At 39.1% G+C, this 22747-nt stretch overlaps 3 protein-coding genes across 3 annotated transcripts; 2 read left to right on the top strand and 1 right to left on the bottom strand.

Annotated features, from left to right (window-relative positions):
• Positions 1 to 327: 327 nt before the first annotated feature.
• Positions 328 to 1306, top strand: gngt1 (guanine nucleotide binding protein (G protein), gamma transducing activity polypeptide 1). The gene is made up of 3 exons (XM_051391121.1): positions 328 to 408; positions 528 to 626; positions 849 to 1306. The coding sequence occupies exons 2-3, from the start codon at positions 531 to 533 to the stop codon at positions 972 to 974; spliced, it is 222 nt and encodes a 73-aa protein (XP_051247081.1). The 5' UTR covers positions 328 to 408; positions 528 to 530; the 3' UTR covers positions 975 to 1306.
• A 794-nt stretch (positions 1307 to 2100) lies between these two features.
• On the top strand, positions 2101 to 19423 carry zgc:85777 (uncharacterized protein LOC405871 homolog). Its single transcript, XM_051390160.1, has 9 exons — positions 2101 to 2323; positions 7817 to 7937; positions 13340 to 13469; positions 14923 to 15029; positions 15424 to 15591; positions 15701 to 15874; positions 16312 to 16473; positions 17869 to 18019; positions 18669 to 19423. Exons 1-9 carry the CDS (start codon positions 2123 to 2125, stop codon positions 18757 to 18759), a joined length of 1305 nt encoding a protein of 434 aa, XP_051246120.1. The 5' UTR covers positions 2101 to 2122; the 3' UTR covers positions 18760 to 19423.
• Positions 19152 to 21187, bottom strand: bet1 (Bet1 golgi vesicular membrane trafficking protein). The gene is made up of 4 exons (XM_051390161.1): positions 21014 to 21187; positions 20689 to 20795; positions 20417 to 20473; positions 19152 to 19947 (listed from the first exon to the last, which is right to left on the bottom strand). Exons 1-4 carry the CDS (start codon positions 21030 to 21032, stop codon positions 19792 to 19794), a joined length of 339 nt encoding a protein of 112 aa, XP_051246121.1. The 5' UTR covers positions 21033 to 21187; the 3' UTR covers positions 19152 to 19791.
• Positions 21188 to 22747: the final 1560 nt, after the last annotated feature.

The raw sequence follows: 22747 nt of genomic DNA, 5'->3' as shown, positions 1-22747 counted from the left end.
TGTTTAGAACAATGATGTGTCTCCACCTTGACAGGTGGAGGCTAAATACAGATTAGCCGTCTTATCAAAGTGACCTGATACATGAGGCACCACCCCTTAACCCATTTGTGAATATGAGAAATAGTAGAGTCAAAATACAGCACAAATCCAAAATTTAATCTGCAATATACAGTAAATACAGCTCCTTGTTTTACGTATAATAAGAACCCAAACAGACACCTGTGTGATTCATTGTTCTGTTTGATACATACTTCAGATACTGGTGTGATCATACAGAAGGGCCCTGTTCTAATAAGATTAGTGGATTAGGATTGTTTATGCAGATTACTTTATAACCCAGATTGAGGGTGATGAGAGGGATTCTTCAGCAGGACCTCGAGGGTGAAGGACTGCTACCTGTAAGCATTCGTAAGTACATTTCTAGCTTTTCAATTAATGTTTTACAGTGAGAGTTTGTTCAGGATGATTTTCTGTCAAATGTCGTTCAACATGGTTGAACTATTGATATATACATCCCTTTTTGACAGAAAATGCCGGTCATAAATGTGGACGACCTGACAGACAAGGACAAGGCTGTAATGGAAGTAAACCAACTTAAAATTGAAGTGAAACTTGAGAGGTGGTTGGTAAGTTGTTTTTGCACAGAGGCAATAAATAGGCCAGTGCCTTTATTGTTTTTAAACACAGTGAATAAAGTAGTTCCCAGAGTTTTATCTATGACAAGCAATTTGTCAACCTGTTTGAATGTAATTATACAAAGTGACATTAATTTGACCAGGAAGGGCATTTAAAACTGAAATAAATTGCTGGATAGGACTGCCTCAACACCTTTTGCCTTCTCACTTTAGACATCTAAATGCTGTGAGGAAATCAAGGAGTACATTCAAGCCGGTATGGAGGAGGACATCCTCTTCAAAGGCATTGCAGAGGATAAGAACCCCTTCAAGGAGAAAGGTGGCTGTGTCATCTGCTAGACTGGACCTGAGGAGCTTTTCGTATGTCAGATTAGCACCCAAGGACATTCTCCCCCTCCCCTCATAAAATGGATTTGCAGTCTGAGAAGACTAGATGGACATAATAAAGAAATCATTTGTAAAACCTCACAAGTTCCAGTGTAAATGATTCCCCATATTGGTCAGATTTGTAGCCTTATAATTTTACCCTTTGAAAGGATGTAATAAAAAATGTGTATTTGGAAAGGGTTATATAATGCTTCTCTCTCATGGTGCATAGTCTGAGCAAATGGGCCCATGTGTTGTCTCATACACAGAAGCAACTGTCATTAAATGTGCTTGTTTATAACTCAGCCTGTCTCCATCATTCATTGTGGAAAGGTTTCATGAGAAACAGATACATCTTCAGAGCCTAACTCAGTTTGCATACATTTAAAGTTTACTCAACTTTTTCTCATACATTTTTATGAGATCATTAACATTTTGTGGCATACATCATGGCGAAATACCAAAGTGTGTTTGCCAGTTTTAGCTCTTCTTTATGAAAACCAAGTAGCAGACAATCCTTATGATGAATGAATATATCATAGGGAAATTAATGGTATGCGGTAGATGTCTAAAATAGAAGAAAAGGTACATTAAATGTTCAGTAAATGAGCTAAAACATGCTAATCTTAGGGAACCTTAAAACGAAGACCGTCTATTTGTGACCCATTGTCACATACTGCATGTGTCAGGACTTCCCAAGAGTGATTACATCTACTTCAGAGGTCTGAAAAGGTAAAACGATCCAGAATTTCCCAAGAAATCCGTCACGAGTAGAAAGAAATCCCAATTCTTTGACGCTCCAGATTTATCTAGTGACCCCTGAAGGGCACTGGCCCTTAAACTGCTTTAATAGCCTGAATATAATACTGAAAGTGGTGAAAGCTTTTTTTTTTTGATAACCAAACAAACAGAAGATTTGTTTGGTGGTACTTCCCCAACTGGAACTTGACTGAAAGTGAAAACACGAGGCTACTAACATTTAAAGTTTCCACTGGGTTAATGTTTAATCCTACAGTCTATGGTTGTATCCCGGGAGAAACTCATCCTGCTTCTCCCTGTGGGTTACTGTTACGCTCACACCATGCGCATGCGCACACGAGCGGTTGATATTGTCAACAGAGATGGCGCTGCGCGGAAGATGTCTGCGTTTCAACCAGCTACTCAGCAGCCGTCATTTCTCCAAATTCACCTCATGTGTTGGTGTCCGGTCGTTGTCTGAAAATGTGTCATCCAAACCCGTAACGTCCAATGTCCCAGAAACCACGGGTGACCATTTAATCTACACACAAGAGCACTTTGCATTAAAGGAATCTCTCAGAAAGGTATGCGGACACTGCTAGCATTATATAGCAAGCTCTGATGTTGCAACGAAAACAAGGCTACATTTAGCTTTGTGTAGCTGGTGACAGTTATATATATTAATACCCATGTGTGTTGCGAGAAAGCAGCAGTATTATTCCGCTTTAAGTAACAGTAAGAGGCAGCGGAGGGGCAGTATAGTGAAAGTGGGTGAGAGGTCACTGTGCTAGCTTGTTAGTTCCCTTCGTTGTAGCTGCATGTGTCTGTTTTCATTCTTGAACTGACCGTGCAGTGTGCACTAGGTTAAAGGAAACCGGTGAGTAAGGATAGTAAGGCAGGCTGAGACTACACTGATTTACAGTTGCAACCACAGACTCTGGCTTTGTGTGTTGTCGTCCTACACCTCCACATCCCACACATTGATTCATATCAGCCCTGCTCTCTCCAACGTCTGCACCATCGCTCTTATTATCCAAGGCTATGGTTTCCTTTTTAACATCTGGTTTTTACATGCCAGGAATCATTGTGTGACTGACAACATATGTTAATTATTTTTTTTTGTTGAGAAATGAATATTCACAAGCTGTGGTCAGGCTTGCAGTTGGATGGAAATTGAACACCCTCTTGACACAGTGCTGTCATGATATAATCACAATGATAGAAATGGAGAGAGGTCACCTGGCTGCAACAAGAACACAGCTATTTTTAGATGAAGTATGTGTATGCTCTGTTGCTTTGTACAGATTGTATGTGTGTCAGAGACGATGTTAGCTAGACAGTATTTGCACACTTCAGAGGACAGTGTTGAGTAAGGGATGATGACCCCGTAGACTTTCCTACACTCTTACTGCATATTAGGTCAGTTCACGTAACTTGCGGAAAAGTTTCTGATACATACCAGAGGGTTTGCTAAACATTGACGGTGGCTGGACAATCGAGCCGGGGGGGGGTCATGGCATTCAAATGAAACTGCCTGTGAAGCCAGTGGGGCATGCCAATGTAGTTCAACCAAAGCAGATACGATGTTTGTAGAAAAAAATATTTAGTCCTGAATCATTTGTTACGTCTCCGTTATCTAGAAGCCAAAGATCTTTAGTTGCATCCTTGAGAAGTGTATTCTGGCTGTTCATTTTTGGCAGCCAGATTGTGTGATATGGAAAAGTGGAAAGTGAGTCTCATTTTCTGTTGTGCAGTATATACTGTAGGGATTTAAAAATATCAATATTCTGGTGTACAGATGATCAAAAATTGTAATGGTTGCTTAATTATAATGTGTTCAAATTAGTTTGCCAACTTTGTCTCAAAAGCGTGGAAGAGAAGGCAAGATGGACTGTTTAATTAGTATTTATTCCTTACTTCCCCAGTTGTAAATGTTTTTGTGAGTGATTTGTACATTGCGTTAAACAAGCTACTATTTGCTCTTTGTTCGAGTAACGGTAGGTTTCTGTTATACATTAGGTGAGGGTTATGGACATGAGCAGGCATAAGATTAAAAGCCTTACATTCATTGCCTATTTTCCCTAGGACAATAAACATAGCACCTTAATTAATTTTCAGAAATGTTTTCTTATACTTAAAGTCAGTCTGCTTGCCGGCTATACAGTTAGAGATTAGATGTTTAAAAGTTAAATATTTGCAGCTGCAAATTATGGTAGTGCAAAAAATTAAATGAAGAATTAGTAAGCAGCATGACTCATTTTAGATGTATTATTAGTAGCCAGACATTGGAGACAGAGGCTGCAAAAATACAGCAAGTATTTAATTTAAGGCAGAGAGCAAAGATGTTGCGGTAAATGGAGGGAAGCTTGTTGTGTGACTAAACCTTCAAAAGGATTCCAGGAGGTTGAAAATAAACATGTACTGGGAATAATGGGAAGGATGAAAATGTGACAAGGAAATGCAGAACAATATGTTGGCAGTGCAGGAAAGGGAACTTGAGGCAACATGGTTTATTAAAAGAATACACTGTAGGGTAGTGTGTGTTTATAAATGGTTTAAAAATGGGGTTATAGGAAATCCTGTAGTGACTCCTCAAGGTCACGTTTGCTAAATAGTGCCGATGTTTCCACTACAAATCTTCTGTTAGTGGGTGGGGACGGCGTATGGCCATGTTGGACTGTTGTCAATGTAGCTGTGTGTGTAGTAAATTGGTGTTCATGTGGTAATTTATAGAAGAGACAAACTTCCCTTGCTAAGATATTAGTCAGACTTAGCCAGTCTCCCACATGTACAAACCAATAAACCATCCAAGGCTAGTGTGTCAACTGGGAAGTCATTAATGGAGACAAAAACCTGAAAGAGATTTCCCTTGCACTTCTAGGAAGAGGCTACTCATATGCAGCTTCCCATGCTTTTAGACTGGGATTTCCCTGCACACTACAAAGCCATTGTTGGCAGTTTCACACTGTTGGCCAGTTATGTGACAAATTACCTTTTTGTACCTCCAATCGGTGAAATTGTTTGGTGTTTAAAATCATGTGATAGTCGCCTGAAAAAGTTTATTTTTTGCAAATATCTTTGACTCGAAAGGACCATCAGCAAGCCGCTCTTCAGCATCAGCTGATTTCTTTAATTAGTTGGCTTCTGGTTTGCCAACCACTTTAGATGCAGTATTTATCAATGGTAAAGTGGGATAAATGATCAGTCTCACAATATATCATCATAAAGAGACTCTGAGGCATAGCTGTTTACTGATTTCTGGTAGATCAACCCTTTGCTAATTTGTGGCTGTTGTCCTGTTGCTGTGAGTTAAGCTAAGTTAACACACTTCAACACAACCCTTTGAGTTCGACAGAGAATGTGTCTTGGGTGCCAAGGGAAAAGCACAGACACTCCAGACTGGACATTTTGTAAGACTTGATAATGCAATGTTCTTGACCCTGTCTTACTGCTTCACAGTTTGGTGATGTGAAATTGTTTGGCCACACAAATAGTCCATAATAACCTTTGTGAAGACATGTAGGATCATTCCCTGATGACCTTTCCGTTTCCCGTTCCAGCAGCTAGTTGTCCCTCCCTTTCCCTGTCAGGATTTGAACTTTGAACTTGGATGAGTTTATTGCAGGTTAAAGTGGACCTGCGCCTGTCTTTTTTTACTGCTTGTTCTTGTGTTAGATGTTATATAAGTTGACCTGATTTTCACAAATTCAGACTCAGGCATGATGGGGCACATGGTATCTGTTGAAAGTAGTGTCTGCTTGTCTGCTTTCTCTTTGAACGGTAAAAACATGGTGTCCGTGTTTTCTGTCTGCCTTGTATTCAGATGTTTCTCAGCCAGTACGTTTATCTTGGCCGGTTGGGTGCTTGGCTGGTTTGTGTGTTTTGGAAGGAGAAAATGAATGTGAATCACTTTTTGCAATCATGGAAAAAACCTGTGAATTCTTCTTCAGTACTTACTTTTTTTTCTTTTCTTTTTTTTATTTAGCTGTTTGTGCTCTAACTCTTCTGCAGAGATTTAACGAAAGCTGCATGAAAGAATAATCTAATAAGGTTTATTTTCCTCAATCCACATTATTGCACATGGCTCATTTAACTCCTTTCACTGGCTGAGGCTTGGATGTAATGTTTTCTATTTCCAATAAGTACCTCTTTTGTTCTAATCATTACTTTTGACTAGCTTTACCTACCATTTAGAGCATACTCTACTGAGTAGAGAAACACATTTTGGCCGACAGGTGCTGATCCATCTGTTGGAGGACATTTTACTTTGTAATGCATTCAGCAAGAAATGGACATAAATGTTTATTTCATATATTTCTTTCTAATTGATTTGCTTTAAATGGCAGGAACAGCACTTAATACCAACATTATTTTCAAAATTCTGTTGACATCCTGTGCACTAAAACTTCCTGCTGTGCAAGGTAGAATTGTTGGAAAAAACTGACAACTAAAATACCAAATGAACTTTAACCCACACTATGGATATTTTTTCTACGAAGCAGCTTGAGTTCCCGCAAAAAATAGCACAGTATGGGTGTCTCAATAGATTGGTCATTCATAAGTGCTTCTCCAGCTGTGGACCACTTCCAGGTGCTCTAACTGAGTCACGACATTCCGAAGTCTATTCCAAAGCCACTTTGCAACCCTCTCTTCACTCCCTGCAGACATTTTGGTCATGACTCACAAAACCAGGTACTAGTGATGTAGAGTGATAAAGCACAGTACTTGAGTTTGAATTTGGGAGACAAGCTGATGCTCTCAGTGCTGAAGAATAATATGTAAAATTCAGTGACCAGATCACCAAAATAAGAGTTGTTCTGATATCGATACCAGTATTGAAATTTCCTATGATATTGCCTAAAATTTGATATTGGATACGCACCGACCCAATACCACGTAATCCATTTGCTTATTATATATTCAATCTTTATATTTCCTTCTGATAGAAATGAGCACAAAGCTGGTAGATGTATAGTATAAGCCTGTTATTAAAATCATATACTGTAACAGCCAGTTAACCACCTCCTTTATGGTAAAATGTTATTCCTAAACCACAGCTGCACAGAGTTTTAAAACATTTTTTTATTCCATTCTTAAAACATATAATATAGTCATCCTTCATTTTTAGGCAGCCATGTATCCCAGGCTTTGTGGCTGAATAGATGGATCGGCTGCTAACGCAGAAGGAATGTTATTAGTATGGGTTTCAGTTCCAAGCTTTATTTTCGCATGCTGTTACTTCAGAGGTTTTTGAACCCTGCCAAGAATAAAATGGTGGAGGAAACACAGAGTCATTAAAATATTGGCCGTCGAATGCAAAGATGCCGAATATCAGCACTATATTGGCTACCAACAGTGTCATAAAAGTATCAGTATCATCCCTCAGAAACCCCAAACCCTCAGTGTAATTTGCTCTCTTAAATTGTTTTGGACCACTATACCGCTTTTTGTTACCAACATTGTTGCTGAATTCTGTCCTGGTCTTGTTTTTAGCACAGTTTTTCTGCTCCAAAATGACACGGGTTGGGATTGAGCCCAATCCCCTATCACTGTTTTGTGAGCCAGCAGCTTGTCATATTGTATGTCACTGGCCAAGTCTCAGTTATCAGCAGGGGACTGATAAAATGTACATGTAGGAATAGCATACTGTGCATACTGTCACTGTATTCATCATGTAACATTTTTCCAGCCTGCTTTCTATTCATTGATATGTAATACCTTATCTCGCTGTCTGCTAGAGATAGATTACACAGACTTAAGTCAAGATATGCACCGCACAGCAGGAAGCCCATGTGTGTATAACAATCATTGTATGTGTTTTTTTCACTCATAATGTATATCCTTATGGTGTTAGTTATGAGACAGGAAGTAGAATTGCAGAGCTGTCATTTGTTGTTAGAATCATATCAAGGTTTTTTTTAAAAAGCAAAAACAAATCGGTACATGTTCCCACAGAAACATGCAAACATATGCACAGTTATGAATGCAGTTCACAAAAAAATAGGATAAAGATGATTACTATTAAAAGTACACACATAAACATATCATATCTCTGCCCTGTTGTGTTTGCGCCATAGATCATTGACCAGGAGATCAACCCCTATGTGGATCAGTGGGAGGCAGAAGGGAAGTTTCCAGCCCATAAAATCTTCAAGATCTTAGGAAGTGCCGGCTTTCTAGGTGTCAACAAACCAGTTGGTAAGAGTGTTATTTACTAAGCTCTGAGAGATAAGTTTTCAAAAACCAACGGAAGTACAATATTATATTTCATAAACATACTTTTAGGTGATGCAGTAGCTCTGTGATTAGCCCCTTGCAGCGACTACCTCAGATCCAGTTTATGTAGAGTTTGGCATGAGATAGCCCACAGGAATGACAGTTGGTGTTTGTTTGTCCACATGTATCTTTGTTAAATCGTTAATTGACTACCAGTGTATGCTGGGAAAGGTTCCAGCCCCTGTGCTCCTGAAAAGGAATTTAGAATTGCCTAAATATGATGTGATTTTGTTTTGTAATGAGAGACAACTCCTTTTGAAAAGTGATGAGAGTTTAATTAACCTAGAGTGTGTTTGTGCATTAACTGGAGCATAGCAGTATGAAAAAGGTCTGTTTGATTTAAAGACCCAGAAGCCCTTTTATTTTGAAGGAGGTTTGTTTTCTGTGAGAGGATCTAAGGGGCATAATAAGCCTGCTGGGGAGTGATAATAACCATCACATCAAAGTGCCAAACTCAGGGCTCCTTTCTTGCTGCTGGAAACAAAATCCATTTTGCTTGATTGTGTCTCACTAAGGATGTTAACCAGTTATTACAAGAAAAATTAAGTAGGGTAGTATAACAACTTTGTTTAGACATGTCTGTAAGCAAACTATTAAATCACCTGTATAACCACCTAACAGTAAGAATCATTGTGTTTTTGTTGTCTTAGAATGAGCCATTGTTATCTACAGATGCTGCAGGTCGCCTTCCTTTGCAGCGGCCATATTGAACCGAATGAACAAACCAAAAACTGTCTAGGATAGGACTCTTTGCATTTTTAACGCATTTCACAGCCTCAGTAGTTTCTCCCTCATACTTGGAAAGGGAGGGTATAACAAGTCAGTTGCCATGTGCAACTGCACCGCTGCCATTGAATCTGTAACACTGGTCCTTTAAATGGACAAGTCAAGAGCATAAAAGGCAGTTAAATACCCAAAATGTTTGGCTTGTGTTTGCAGAATATGCATCCATTACATAAAATGGCTCTGGATGTGTTTTGAGGGCATTTTCTGGCACAGACTTTAGTCCATTTGTATTCTTGGGAACTTTAGTTGGTAATCCATACAAATATGACAGCCAATTAATCACCTTTCCTCCAGCCTACATGATGTATGTTTTTGGGACGTACTATCTGTGTTGCCAGTGCAAAAGCTCCCATGATAAATCTGTAGCGTATCTGTGAATTGAAAAGGCCTTGGCACAAGATAAATATTGTTTTAAGACTAGAATTTTTTAATCCAAGAATACACCAGAAATGTAATCACTCTTAATTTAAGGAGTGATTAGAATTTGCCTGAAGTTGTTTCCCGCAACAGACCAAAAACGGAAGAATCCTTCACTGTGTGTGCAATTCGACCATCTCCGCTTTTGGCAGCATTTGGCGCCTCTTTTTCACGGCTGAATGCACTTTCCGTTCATTTTTTTCTTTCTGTTTGACAGCCATACATTACGGTTGGTCTGATTTCGAAGTGTTCCCACTGTGATGATGGGTGCTGTTGTCACAGCAACATCCCACAACAGCTGTCTGCTACAGTATGTCCCATTTCCAGATGTGTACCCAGCTGTATCACTGCTGGGGTGGAGGAGGGAGTGGGAGTTCTGTATAGTACAGGATCACAAAATAGTTGTGGTTGTGATGTGATTCATTCTGAATATGTGAAGGGATTTGTGGGAAGTGTTCAGACAGCAGAGATCTAAAATTTCGCAGTTATTGCGTATTCAGCATAACCCACAGTATTAGATTCATTTCTCCCAATTAATTTACAACCTCTCATGTTTGCCCTCGTCTTGCTGTGACAACATCATGGCGATAAAAACAGCTGGAGTTTCTGCTCTGACCTTTGATGCCGAAAAGAACAAATCTGTGAAGGATAATGTTGGACAGTGAGCTCTGTGAAGAAGGTCTCACCACAGGTCTGTAGGTCAAAGAAGAGGGAGGGCTAGGGAATTAAAATGTGCTGAGCCTTTAGCATTAGTTGACAGGATTAGAGAGGAGGAGCAGCAGAGACACACTGTGTTATCAGGGGGGAGATTATCATGTACAGCTCACGAAGATACTATTTTGTAAAACAGTTGTGAAAAAGAGGGTTAAGTATACCTTTTAAATCAGAAACGTGTAATTGCAGCACAGTATTTAGTCACTAATTGTAGTCTTTTAAACTTAAATTGTAAAACCCTCTTCTAAAAAAGACACTTTTTAGAGAAACATTGCACTGTTCAAAAAGAATTGTTCGGTAATTATACTGTGGAATTCTTGCTGCATGTGGCTTAATATCTGCTATAATATTAGCAATATTACCATGGAAAAGTTTCCATGGTAGTCTACAACTAGAGCTGAAGTGCTGGCTAATGAGGCAGACTCTCAAAGAATTCTGCACTGAGTTAATTGATTTAGAGGCTCGGATTACAGGAATGGGAATAGGGATTTAGGAGTCTGTGGAATGGAGAACTGGTTCATGGGGTGGGAGGGGAGAGGTGGTCACCCTTGATCAGGAAAGAACTCAAGCCAAATGCAATATAACGAGAAGGACAAAGTCGTTTTATATATATAAATAAAGGTACTTCATAATGATCTACCATCTACCTTATTCTGTCTCTATGTTACATAGCCTAAATTTCTGAAAATTCTTGAAGGGGTAAACTACATGGGGCACAAGTGAAATTATCTCAATTTATAGTTAGAATTGGGATAAAATTATGAAATTATTTGTTTATAAAATGAAAGTCTAAAATGCTCAATATAAAAGTAAAAGTTTTTTCAAACATTTAAAAGTATCATATTCTACTTAATTTAAAACAGATCAAAGGGGCCCCTGACCTTTTGGCTTACGCCAACCCTGAACTGCATTATCCCTGTTTTGAATCCGGCAGAGGAAATGTGTCATTCCCATCTCCTCCTCTAATAAAGGCATAAAAATGCCCCTAAAACTTATTTTTTAAATAAAATCTGAGAGTCAGCCCAACCAGTTAGCTCACAAATATGATTCAGACTCATTTTTAATTCCTGTTTTTAGGAATTTAATGACTTAGTGCTCCTCTGTGGGTAACAGGTACTTAGAAACTAGGAAAACAGAGCACTGGAAGCGGACTTGATAGATTTATGCCAGGGTTTCAACCCTGACTGGCAGCAAAGCTAATACTCCTGTTTACGCCATTTGGTGCCATACAGTGTATCCCTTTATTTAATCCACTGACAAGAACACTCAACACTTATTTTCCATGGACAAGGAAAGCATTACAGGAAGTTTTCTCAGGGCGGTCACGTTCAGGGAGAAGACAGGGATGACCCTTGGCTTCCTGCCTGTTTTCCTCTGCTCTGAGAAAGACGTATCCGCATTTTACGCCATGGCAATGGCCTCTTGTCTCCTGCCTGACAGACAGAACCTGGCATCCTGCACTGTTTTCCCTTTAGAACTGAATAATTTTGATGCTAATGTTAAGATGACTAACCCCTTGGAGAAACTTGTGCTTCCAGACTTTTTCCTTTCTCACAATGTCTACTTTAGTAATACTATGATAAATGCATTACAATGGCAAATTTTTCCATTCAGAACCATTACTATCACAGTGACGTTTCAGATTTTATAGTCCATCACATTGTAATGTTGATGCACACGTTTGGGGGGTTGAGTAATAGTGCAGCTACACCAATTTCCATTGTAGTAACTGTCACAGGACATGTCATGCTTTTATCATCAGGCCATTAATGTTGCTGTGCACATCCAATACAGGAAGAGAACATAAAAAAGAAAACTGTATAACTCTCTTCGACATGACCAGTGTCTGCTTGTGCTGCGCCTTTAAATTCTACCCCATCTTTATCCTCAATGTGTCTTTCATGTGGAGCTCCAGCCGATGAGAACCTACACTGAGGAACATCTGGTATTCAGAAGAAACATATGTGTATAGGATTGACATTTGTGACAGATTTCTGTTTGTTTTTGTTCTGCTTGCTTGTTCAACCAGACGGCCTGCTGTTTTGCTTAAAGTAGGATAAACCTCGGTGCTTCCCTTCGTCCACATTACCCACTGCAGGGTTTCCAGTGCTCAGAGACTTATCACTGCACAGCTGCACCTGTTTCCTCTTATTTTTGGCTCCTCTGCTTCCTTGTTTGCTTGTCCCACTATATCTCCCTCTTTCTCTGTCCCCATTTATTTTGCTCTCTTTCTTTTATCCTCCATCTCTGTTTGACAGTCTGCCAGAGTGTGCTTTCTATTATTCGATAACTAGCCTGACAGGTGATATTAAACCACTTTGCTGGAGTTTCAGGCCCCCGTGTGATAAATTCACTGATGATTATTCATTGTCAGTCACAGCTACTATCCATCATCCAGTGGCTGGCATACTGTATTTAGGCATGGGAAAACTGTGCACAGAGCATTTCACAAATGCTCATTCTTGTTACTCTTGGCTGACCGGACATTATCATCAAGAGATTTGTCCTAAATGACTAACTGTCAGGTTACATTGGCTAGACCAGCATGAGATGATGATGTCCATTTTTTTGTTCTACAAAAGGACCATTCATTCTCATATTGTTTTATTTTGAAAGGATTTGGATGTGTTTATGTTGACAAATGACTTGAGAGAAATGCAGTATAAAAACGAGTACTAGCTGGCTAATTCATGAATCCATGAATCATGAATAGCTAAGCACTAAGTAACTATTAATTTCACAATAAAGGCTGCAAGTCATGATGAAAGGCAAAAGACAGGAAAGGAGAAGAGATGGCTCTTTATGAGGATAACTGACAGAAAGTGGTTTTAAACATGCTTTATAATGCGCCATTCAACTCCATTAAGGACCTAAGGTCTTTGCTAATGTCACTGCCAGAATGGACAAAATAGACATCCATTTTTCACTTTTTCAGTAAATGGGTTGTTGAAGAGATCAAAATCAAGTTTGATATACTAAGCAGAACAGATGAGATGACACTGAGATGACAGTGACCTTTATCTGCAGCATGCTGCTGATCTCCCAACAGTGCTTTTTACACATAATTACAGATAGCACAATTAATGATAACATCCTGTAATTAATTTGAGTGCATGCTCCAGTGCCAGCGGATCAGTTCAGAATATTATGTACGTGTACCAGTGTACCAGTGTACCAGTGTATGTGTGTGTGCAGAGACATGCTAGTGATTCTTTTACAGAGATAACAGGAAAGATGGAAGGGAAACAGGGCAGGTGGGTGCAAGGCTAGTTTAAGACAACTACTGTATAAAATAAGGAAAAAAGAATCTATATACAAGAATATAAAAATAAAGTAAAATGTACAGTGAACTGTCGGGCTTCAACTGTCAGCAGTAGTTAAAGGAGTGTGTGTTTTGTCCCGTGCAGAGGATGGAGGCTTGGGTCTTGACTTCAGCTACAGCGTTGCGGTTGCAGAGGAGCTGGGCAACATTCACTGTGGAGGCATCCCCATGGCCATCGGTGTACAGTCTGACATGGCTACTCCTGCACTGGCCAGGTACAATCCCACAAACTGTATGGTTCATGATTCCGCTGATATTTGTGTTAGGTGAAAAGAGTGCAGCTTAGTATTTACCAATGCCCATATTCAGTGTTTTCACAATTCCCTGAAAGCCAACTCCCAATAGTTTGGGTTGGCGTGTTTGTGTAAATGTACAATTTGCCAGAGGCACAAATCTGCTCTTTCATATCAAAGGAACAACTAGTCAGTGACTCAGGCAACAATGTCCGCTTTGGGTTTTTCCATTTTTACACCACCACTAGAGCCACTTGTGTCAGAGCTGGAGTACATTTTAAAACATTCGTCCGACAGGGATGTGTTTCATTTTGAGGTAATAAAGTGTTATTTGCTGCCACCCCTTGCAAAAACTGTCACGCTGTCAGCCTGCAGATAATTACATTGTTTGATGTATGAGTTTAAGTTTTTTACACCAACACCATGTCCAAACTTTGGAAGAAGTTCAGACATTTTCTTCATTATATGGTCCAGATCTGCAGTGATGCCTGTCTCCTTTTTTCACCCATCTTTTCTTAGCTTGTGTTTATTTTAGTTTATTTTTATAGGTCTATCGTGGACAATGATTTTACAGTGAGTCATTGAATTGATTATTAAAAGGCTCTGCAACACCATCTGCCTAGCTGTGGTGCTACTCTGCAAGCGCAGTGACTGCAGAGAATTACCAATTATTGAACTAAGGATTATCTCATGTACAAGTTCTTTAACGTCAGCCAGTTATTATTATATGTATGCGGATATAACTGTGACAAGCCAAAAATATTAGTCCATTGATATATTATCATTGTACGTGTCATGTAAAATCTGAAATTCTAAGTTGATTTACAGTAAAATGTTTCATAGTCCAGGGATTCTTTAACTGTAGCATCATGTTTTTTTGTGGTTGTATTATAGTAACACTAGAAATTACAGTTGGTTGTACAGCCCTTTATCTAAGTTACACTCCCTAGAGGGTATGTGTATTAATATATTTGGTAATTGTTTGACTCACCCAAGTAGGGCCTTGACTTGTTGTGTGATATTCTCCTGCTTTGAAACAGCTGCTGGTGACACAAGACAGAACTCAGTGAAATAGACAGTTGAAGTCTCAGGAGCTTAATTAGGGGATCTACACTAGCCTGCAACGAGTTCTAAGTACTAAGAGAGAAGCAAAAAAAAAGGGGGATATCATGGGAGTTTCAGGATAAGACTCCCTCCTCTGCCCCACTGGAACTGTAATTGCCTCAAACATGGCAGTGTTGTTTTAGTTTCAGTGTTGCCACAGTTGGGCCGCACAGTTAAAGAGTTTCACACAACTTTTAGATTTAGAAAGGATTTGAGACATCTACATTTACAGGAAATCAACAAGGTTTTGGATTCCCCTTAGTGTCAAAGAGTAACTTCTAATTAATACTTACTAATATGTTTTCATTTCTTTGTATGTGTGTGTCTCCAGGTTTGGTTCAGCTGAGCTAAAGAAAGAATTCCTCATTCCCTCTATCATGGGGGACAAAGTGGCCTGTCTCGGAGTTAGTGAAGTCGGAGCCGGCTCTGACGTCTCAAGTATGTCTCTCTTTCATCATCTTCTGGTCATTTATTATCATATAATTTCCTTTTTGGATCCTGAAGGGCCATTTTGAATCCAATAGTGCTGCAAAAATGATTGAGAAGCCAGAAATACAATTCACAGCTGACATTCTCTCATGAGAGAAGGATGTCACACTGCATGCGACACACTGTATATGTGCTTAAGTTCACTGTAATCATCTTCTTTTTTCTGGATTACTATGTATTGTTTGACTTCTGTAGTAATACACCAGCTTCAGACTAAATTCTTAAGTAGTTCTTTGAATATTCATGCACTGACACCTTTCATTTAACCTTCTGTCTTACACTCATGTTCACAATTTTCTCTCCGTCTCGATCAATTTACGAACTCCACCGCATGTCGATTCAGGTATCATGACCAAGGCAGTGAGGAAAGGGGATGAATATGTAATCAGCGGGGGGAAGATGTGGACCACTAACGGTACCCAGGCTGACTGGATGTGTCTCCTCGCAAACACCAGTGATGGGCCCCCACACAGGAACAAATCTCTCATCTGTTTGCCCATGAACTTACCAGGTTAGTTATTAGTCAAATGATTTCCCATGAAGACAGAAGGCCTTTTCTTGGGAAAAAATCATTTAAGCTGAAAATGAATGATGTTTATTTCCTCTCCTTCCCACTGTAGGAGTACACATCGCGCGCAAGATTGATAAACTAGGCATGTGGTCATCAGACACTGCTCAAGTGTTCTTCGATGAAGTCCGCGTGCCCTGCAAGAACGTCATCGGCCAGGAAGGCATGGGATTCACCTATCAGATGCTGCAGTTCCAGGAAGAGAGGCTCTGGGCTGTGGCCAATGGTGAGTGAGCCTTTATTACAGTTTATCTCTCCCTCTCAATAGGCTATGTCCAGACATCATCTCCCCTGGTTTTATTTACTTTACTTTCCTCACATCTGCCTCCTACAGATCTTTCTGTAAATTGGACGTTTCAGTGGATCCTTACCATTCTAAAACATTAGGGGGTTCTGCTCACAGTAGACGTTTGCTTTTTATTTGGACAAACATGTGTGAGTTTTCTTTGGCTTGTGTTAAGAAGAAGTGAAATTGTGCATGCTTTTACTGAAAATGACACTGATGCATTAGTCTCTCTGGCCTGGTAAACTTGTGCATCATACCATAAATCAAAGACACTATTACTGCCATCAAAGAGAAAAGAAAAGGTCACAACTCCCAACCAAAACACAGCAAGTAGTAGTAAGGGCATGTCTCTATCTCTCTATCTTAATGCCTCCCAGTCTTGACATCGATGGACAACATCATTCAGGAGACCATCCAGTACACGCGGCAGAGGAAGATCTTCAAGCAGCCCGTCCTCTACCACCAGACGGTTCACTTCAGGCTGGCTGAGCTGCAGACGGAGGTCGAGCTTCTCCGCTCCCTCCTCCACCGTGCTACAGGTGGGGTAATTTTAGACAGAGACATGACATGACAAAAATATATTAATTCAAAAACATTAATGTTAATGTTAATAGTGTTGGCTGCACATGAATGACTCTGTTCCCTCTTAATGACTCCCATGTTTAGCTCAGAGCAGTACAGTATAGTGGTCATGTGACAGCTGCTAGGGTGTGGTTTTCCCAGCACTTGGGTTATCTGTGCGAATGTGTGTTTATTCCTATAAATAACATTTATTTCCACTATATATGTATACTCACCTTTTTAGATGAAGCTACCTTTTTCTCCAGAAGATAAGATTATTTCACCTCCAGATATTGCATATCCAAAGTACCCTTAAAATCCAGATCACGATTGGCATATTGTACATGTTTGGATTTGCATGTACAATATTTTAGAAAAATCGTACCAAATGGATAAATGCAGCTGTCCTCTGGGCACTTGATACCATAGATAAGACTGATGGCTCAGTAACAAAGGCCACAGTTGACTCAGCTCTGCAAGAATGATTTGAATGCCAAACTAGCCTTGGGTGGAAAATGTGTCTATGTGTAATGCGGCAGGTTGGTTTAAGAAACAAAGAGGGCATAGGGTATTTGATTTTTTAAGCCATATTTCACAAGCATTCAAGAGCTAGGCTTACTTTTCTGTCTTCCCATGTAATTCTATTTGTTGTTACCAATGTTAGTTTATAATTTAAAAAAAAATGGCAAGTGGACAATTTGGGAATGAAGGACACTTTTATATGTAGAGAAGGGGAGCAGGGCTTCAAACTCCACAATTAATGGTCAACTTGGGGTACCAAACTACTGTTGTTGTGTGTACTGGCATAACTTCAAAACCCACAGGTTTGGCCACCTGAAGAACTGACACGTACCCAGCTCTTCTAAAATACAACCCAAGTGCTTTACACTGCAGTGTTTATGGTATTAATATGTGGCTGCATCTGCCAGGCGGGTGGCCAAGGTCTTGTGATTTTCTTGTTGTGTTTATAACCACTCAAGTGGCAAGCAGCCGTGATTGAATTCCTTTGACTGGTAACAGTTGAAGTCCAGCTTGCTTGCCCAGGAATAGATCAAAGCTTTTTGCATCTGTTTGGCACAGGTAGAGAAAAACACACACACACACACACACGCACACACACACTTCTGTACACACTGAAACAGGAAAAATAATGCAACTCAAACATGTTCCTCTGGTGGGTACCTACAATAGAGGCATTGATCAATTTCTTTGGAAAAGGTCTGAATGGGAAAAACCCTGAATCAGAGCCAACCGCAGGTGACTCTGAAACTGAACAACATTTGTTTATCTTTGTTTTCTTCTCTACATTGTTTATAACTCCTTTTACTCTACCAGGGTATTTGTCACTACTTCTGTCCTTTTTTTCCCTGCAGCTTTGTACATTAAAGGCAATGATGTCACCAAGCTGGCATCCATGGCTAAACTCAAGGGGGGGCGCCTGGTCAGGGAAGTGTGTGACAGCTGTCTCCAGTATTGGGGAGGAATGGGCTTCACCAGTGACGTGCTGGTCAGCAGACTTTACAGGTGAGACTTGTAATGACTGGTTTTAAAACTTATTTTTCTGTTTTCCTCATCATTGTATAAACCATTTAGCAGTGGTTTACAATTATAGCATCTCTGTGCACTTTAATCTTGTCCCAACAAAGAATCATCAGAACAATGGCAGCACCAGGCACTAACACAGGTTGCTAGCCAACTATTGTTATATATGCCTGCCAACTACGTGCATCTTTGTGAGGGCGTAACGTTTCTATGGTAACGGCAGTTGGCAGGAGCTTGAAAGAGCTTGGGTTCACTGCTTTCTGCAAGAACGTTAAACATGATTCCTTAATTGGAAAGTTAGAATCTGATTGATTAATGGCTTCTACAGAAGCACAGCATGTGATCAAGTAATAATAATTCTTGAAGATAAAATTAAGGTCAGTCCTCCGCTGTGCAGTGTTGGGCTCAGTGTATAATCAGTGTTTTATTCAGATTCTGTAAATTCTGTAAGCCCTAATTTTACGCTGTGCTGACATCTACTGATGGGGTAAATATTGCAGTTGAATGATGCATTCAGGATGCACAATGTAGCTTTTAGAGAAGAGGAAAAAAATGCTGCAGTTATTTAAGGAAATCCAGCTGATAGTTACAGAAAAAGCTCCAGTTTATATTATCTTTGTCTTTTCCACAGGGATACCAGGTTAATGTCGATTGGTGGGGGCGCTGATGAAGTCATGCTGGGAATCATCTGCAAGTACATGGACACACTACCCAGGAAGTGATGTCACAACACGGCTGATTAGGTGCTAATCACTCAAAACGAATTTCTGAACACAGATCACCTAAGTGCAGTTCTGATATGTTTAAAGTCTTTAGCAAGCTCGACTGATTTGCATTTTGCCTTTGATTGTTGTAATTATACAATATGTGGTCAGAAAGAATAACGAAGGTCCTGTTTTGTTTTTAATGACCTTATAAATGTGAATAACCTATAGCTGAATTTCATTGTGCAATTTGTAATTAACTGATTTAAACATTGATCATCCTTTGAAGACTATTTTTTCTAGAATAGACTAAGCAAAATAATGTGTCACTGACAAATTTATAAAATCATGTAAAATACCTGTTTCAGCACATTCTCTGTGTATAAGCAGGACACACTCGTACTGGTCAATTAGAGCATAAAATTTGTTTATTTACATAAAAAAACATTTTTTACAACAAAGTTTAAACAATAATGAAGAACACTGCTAATATTGTTCTGTACGGATGCCAAATGCTGTAATGTATCCATTCATTCTTCAAAGCAAATACTCTAGATCATTAGTTTCAGGTATCATTCTATAACTTAATTACTTTTAACACAACTTGAGCTGTATTGACAGATTTGCCATTTCATCACTGTTTATCATACAATACACTGCATTAAAGTTTTACGATACATTATTCTACAGTTGTTAACATGTTTAATGTTGTATCTTATCTTCTCAATCCATGTAAATTGGGGTGGATATCAAGTATATACATATACTGGCAGTGTCTACTTCAGATATATACATATACGTGACTCCTACTTCACATTATCATCAATCCTCTCAGATCTGTTTTACTTTTTGGGACTCCATCAAATAGCAGTCAGTTAGGGGTCATTCTAAGAAATATTGTAAGAGACACGTGGTCACCCGTAAAATTGAGACACTTTAAGAAACATCCCCGCCTTTCCTAATCATCATTATGTTGGTGAAGTTTGGAGATGCATCAGCCTGGCACAGACTAGGGAGGAAGTGGAGTTAAAGTCCAGCAGGGTCCTCCTATCACCTCAGCTTGATGAACCAGTACAGGACAAAGAAGACGAAAAGGCAGAAGAGGAGCATGTAGCACAACAGTTTGGTCTGACTGCCTCTGGACAGCTGCTTCACTCTGCCTATGGTGGCGCCAAGCAGGCCGCCTGTTGAGTCAAAGTCTGTGTCCTAGTGTGGGACAGAGGGATAAGAAGTCTAAAGTCCAGACCACGACACAAACATACTTTAACACTGAGATCATGAGAAATGGGACTGTCTTTGACAGTGGTGGGATGTAACCAAATCCATCTACTCAAATACTGCGCTTAGGTACAGTTGTGAGGCACTTTAATGCTTCTAAATACGTTTGTTATAGTAATGACTTTACATATAAATTATATGATCAGTCTCTCAAATATGAGTGATTTGAAAGATTTAACTGCCCAACAGTGTATTGTAGTTTGAAGTAGTTCCCTCTCCACCAGCTGCTTACATGTTTACTGTTCATTAGACTTCAGTACATAAGTCAGATTTTTAGTGTGGGACCACAGTATTGTAATTTTACATGACAACATTTTACCTACTTATGGAAATAATCTGAATACCTTTACAACTATTCATATTGTGTTTGGTAGGTTACAAAAGAAAGTGAACTCACCATATCGTCCAGCATTTTATTTTGGTATTTCACTTCCGTCCCAATCTCGATAGACAGCTGTAAATATCAAGTATCAATATACTGTATACATAAACACAATATAACTACAATACATTATTATTTATAAAAAACACACAGTCAATATGAGAAAAGAGACATGAAAGATATGTACAACATCTAACAGTTATTTACCAAGTGGACAAACAACAACAACTGTATACTATACTATAGCATTCAGCAATAATAAAAACACTAATTCAATATTTCCTTACACTTTTCAAAGCGGTGACTTTAGCCCTCAGTCCCTCCTGCAGGTGTTCATTTTCCTCTTCATACACACTGTACCCGCTGGCTACATAACTGCCAGAGCCTCCTTCACCTTTATGAAACGACAACGACAATTAATCCACCGTTAATTCACTGTTTTAATCCGGTAATATGACGTTAGAGCCTGTAGAGTTGTATTAGAGTTGTATTGGGCCTTAAATACACATCAACGAGCACTCATTCAGATTTGACAACACAGTAGCTATCGTTAGCTACCTAGCAAGCAAGCTAACTATGAGCTTAAACTCCAGATGCTCGTCTGTCTCTTACCCAACCCGGTGCGCCTCATCTTCAACTAACTCTGCCCGCTGGTGAATGCAATGTGCAGGAGGAACTAATTCAGACTAAATGAGAAGGAAATGAACAGTTATCGGCAATCGTGTAACGTTAGCTAATTGTGGGAAGTTTGTGTACGTCAGCAAACGCCACGACATCATACGGTGGCCGAGGAGCTCAATCCCCCTGACGTAATGCGTCAGACATAAAGGCTTTAAAAAGTAGTAACACAGGTGGGAGGTGTGTGTTATTTAAACGATTGACACTACTACTACTACTTACAATAATAATAATAATAATAATAATAATAATATGTTAAATATTACTTCATGTGATTTAAAGTCATACAAATTAACAACATTTGAATTGTGTGCTTGTTTGTCGTGCCTGATATTTCTAATAGTGTGTATGCCTATGAAAAAAGTATTTTAAAAGCCATGTAACTCACCTTGAAATCACAACACATAATAAACATGTGAGGTGTAAAAGCCACTAACACAGACAAACTACACTCATCATCGGCAGATTTCCCATCAGCACCTGTCTTTGACTGTGTCTCATATATATTCTGAACTGACAACTTTTATCTCTGGCTTAAGAGGGGAGTTTAATGTTAATCATTATCAGGCAACAGTAAACACTATACGATCCTTTCCAATTAATGTGTCAATTTCGATAACTTAAAAAGCTTTTCTCTTCGTTCCTTTGCTGTCATGTTTTTTTTATTATCATGGGGTTGTTATTTAACTAGTAAGCTATTCAGTGTCATGGTGAGCTATTATAGATTTTATGTTACAGGAACAATATCACAAGTTGTCAAAAGATGTTTTATTTGCTGTTCTAATGCAAAGGCAAAAGCATCACACAATGTTTTCTGTTTTCTCAGTAAAATACATATTCCATATTTTCCTCATATCAAGAAGAATATCCAAATTCAAATCAAATCATGTAATTATGTTTTTGTGTCATTTTTTAAATTATTATTATTATACGTGTGGGGGTATATCTGATCTACTGTCTGTGCCAAAAAAGCTGAAAATGATGATTATTATTATTATTTTTTGCCAGGCTCATATCTGTTGGTCCCCTTAACACAAAACACAGTCCAAATTATTTCAAACTGTCTACGGTTCGATGCATGATTTACATATAAAAGAACATAATTGCGCTGTAATTAAGAAGAAAAGCACTAATTTTCCTTACCTCCATATTTGAAACACAGTAAGTCCCACAGCGACAGGCATCAACGGGTTAATCTCCTTTTGGTGGGAAAAACATATTATTACAAGAAGAAAATTGCTATAATGTTCCTTCCAGACACAGACAGATTGTTTCCTTTGAACATTTTGAAATGTGACCACCATAAAATGGAGACAAATATCCTTAGTGGATTTAATAACGGGACACATCCATCTGTGCTGTATAGGATAGAAAAGTTTCTCAATATTTCCAGAATCCTAGAGGTGCTGTTTAGCAGTGATTAGCTTTCCTTAAACCCCTCATACATCATCCTTCACCTAGCCTTGTGCCAATATTGCAGGAGACAGCTAATATGATATAAAAGATTAAAATGGCTTTCTTGATGTTAATTTATTCCAATTCAATATCTTATAAATAAATACAACTTTAAGCTCCTACCTACCATAATGCATCTCAATCCAACAGCACTCATCTTTTTATGTATCACCCAAAGGCTTTGCTGTATGCATGACCTTGACATGAGTGTCA

This window comes from Dicentrarchus labrax, unplaced genomic scaffold, assembly GCF_905237075.1.
Source record: "Dicentrarchus labrax unplaced genomic scaffold, dlabrax2021, whole genome shotgun sequence".
NCBI lineage: Eukaryota > Metazoa > Chordata > Actinopteri > Moronidae > Dicentrarchus > Dicentrarchus labrax.
This window is presented reverse-complemented; position numbering and strand designations above follow the sequence as displayed.

Coding starts and splice junctions, on each gene's coding strand:
- gngt1 (XM_051391121.1), top strand. CDS start 531: ATGCCGGTCATAAATGTGGACGACCTGACAGACAAGGACAAGGCTGTA. Junction 627..848: donor TGAAACTTGAGAGGTGGTTG/GTAAGTTGTTTT, acceptor TTCTCACTTTAG/ACATCTAAATGCTGTGAGGA.
- bet1 (XM_051390161.1), bottom strand. Junction 20,474..20,688: donor AAGTCACCGCTTTGAAAAGT/GTAAGGAAATAT, acceptor TGATATTTACAG/CTGTCTATCGAGATTGGGAC. Junction 19,948..20,416: donor ATAAAATGCTGGACGATATG/GTGAGTTCACTT, acceptor GTCCCACACTAG/GACACAGACTTTGACTCAAC.
- zgc:85777 (XM_051390160.1), top strand. CDS start 2,123: ATGGCGCTGCGCGGAAGATGTCTGCGTTTCAACCAGCTACTCAGCAGC. Junction 7,938..13,339: donor AGGTGTCAACAAACCAGTTG/GTAAGAGTGTTA, acceptor TGTCCCGTGCAG/AGGATGGAGGCTTGGGTCTT. Junction 15,030..15,423: donor AGCCGGCTCTGACGTCTCAA/GTATGTCTCTCT, acceptor ATGTCGATTCAG/GTATCATGACCAAGGCAGTG.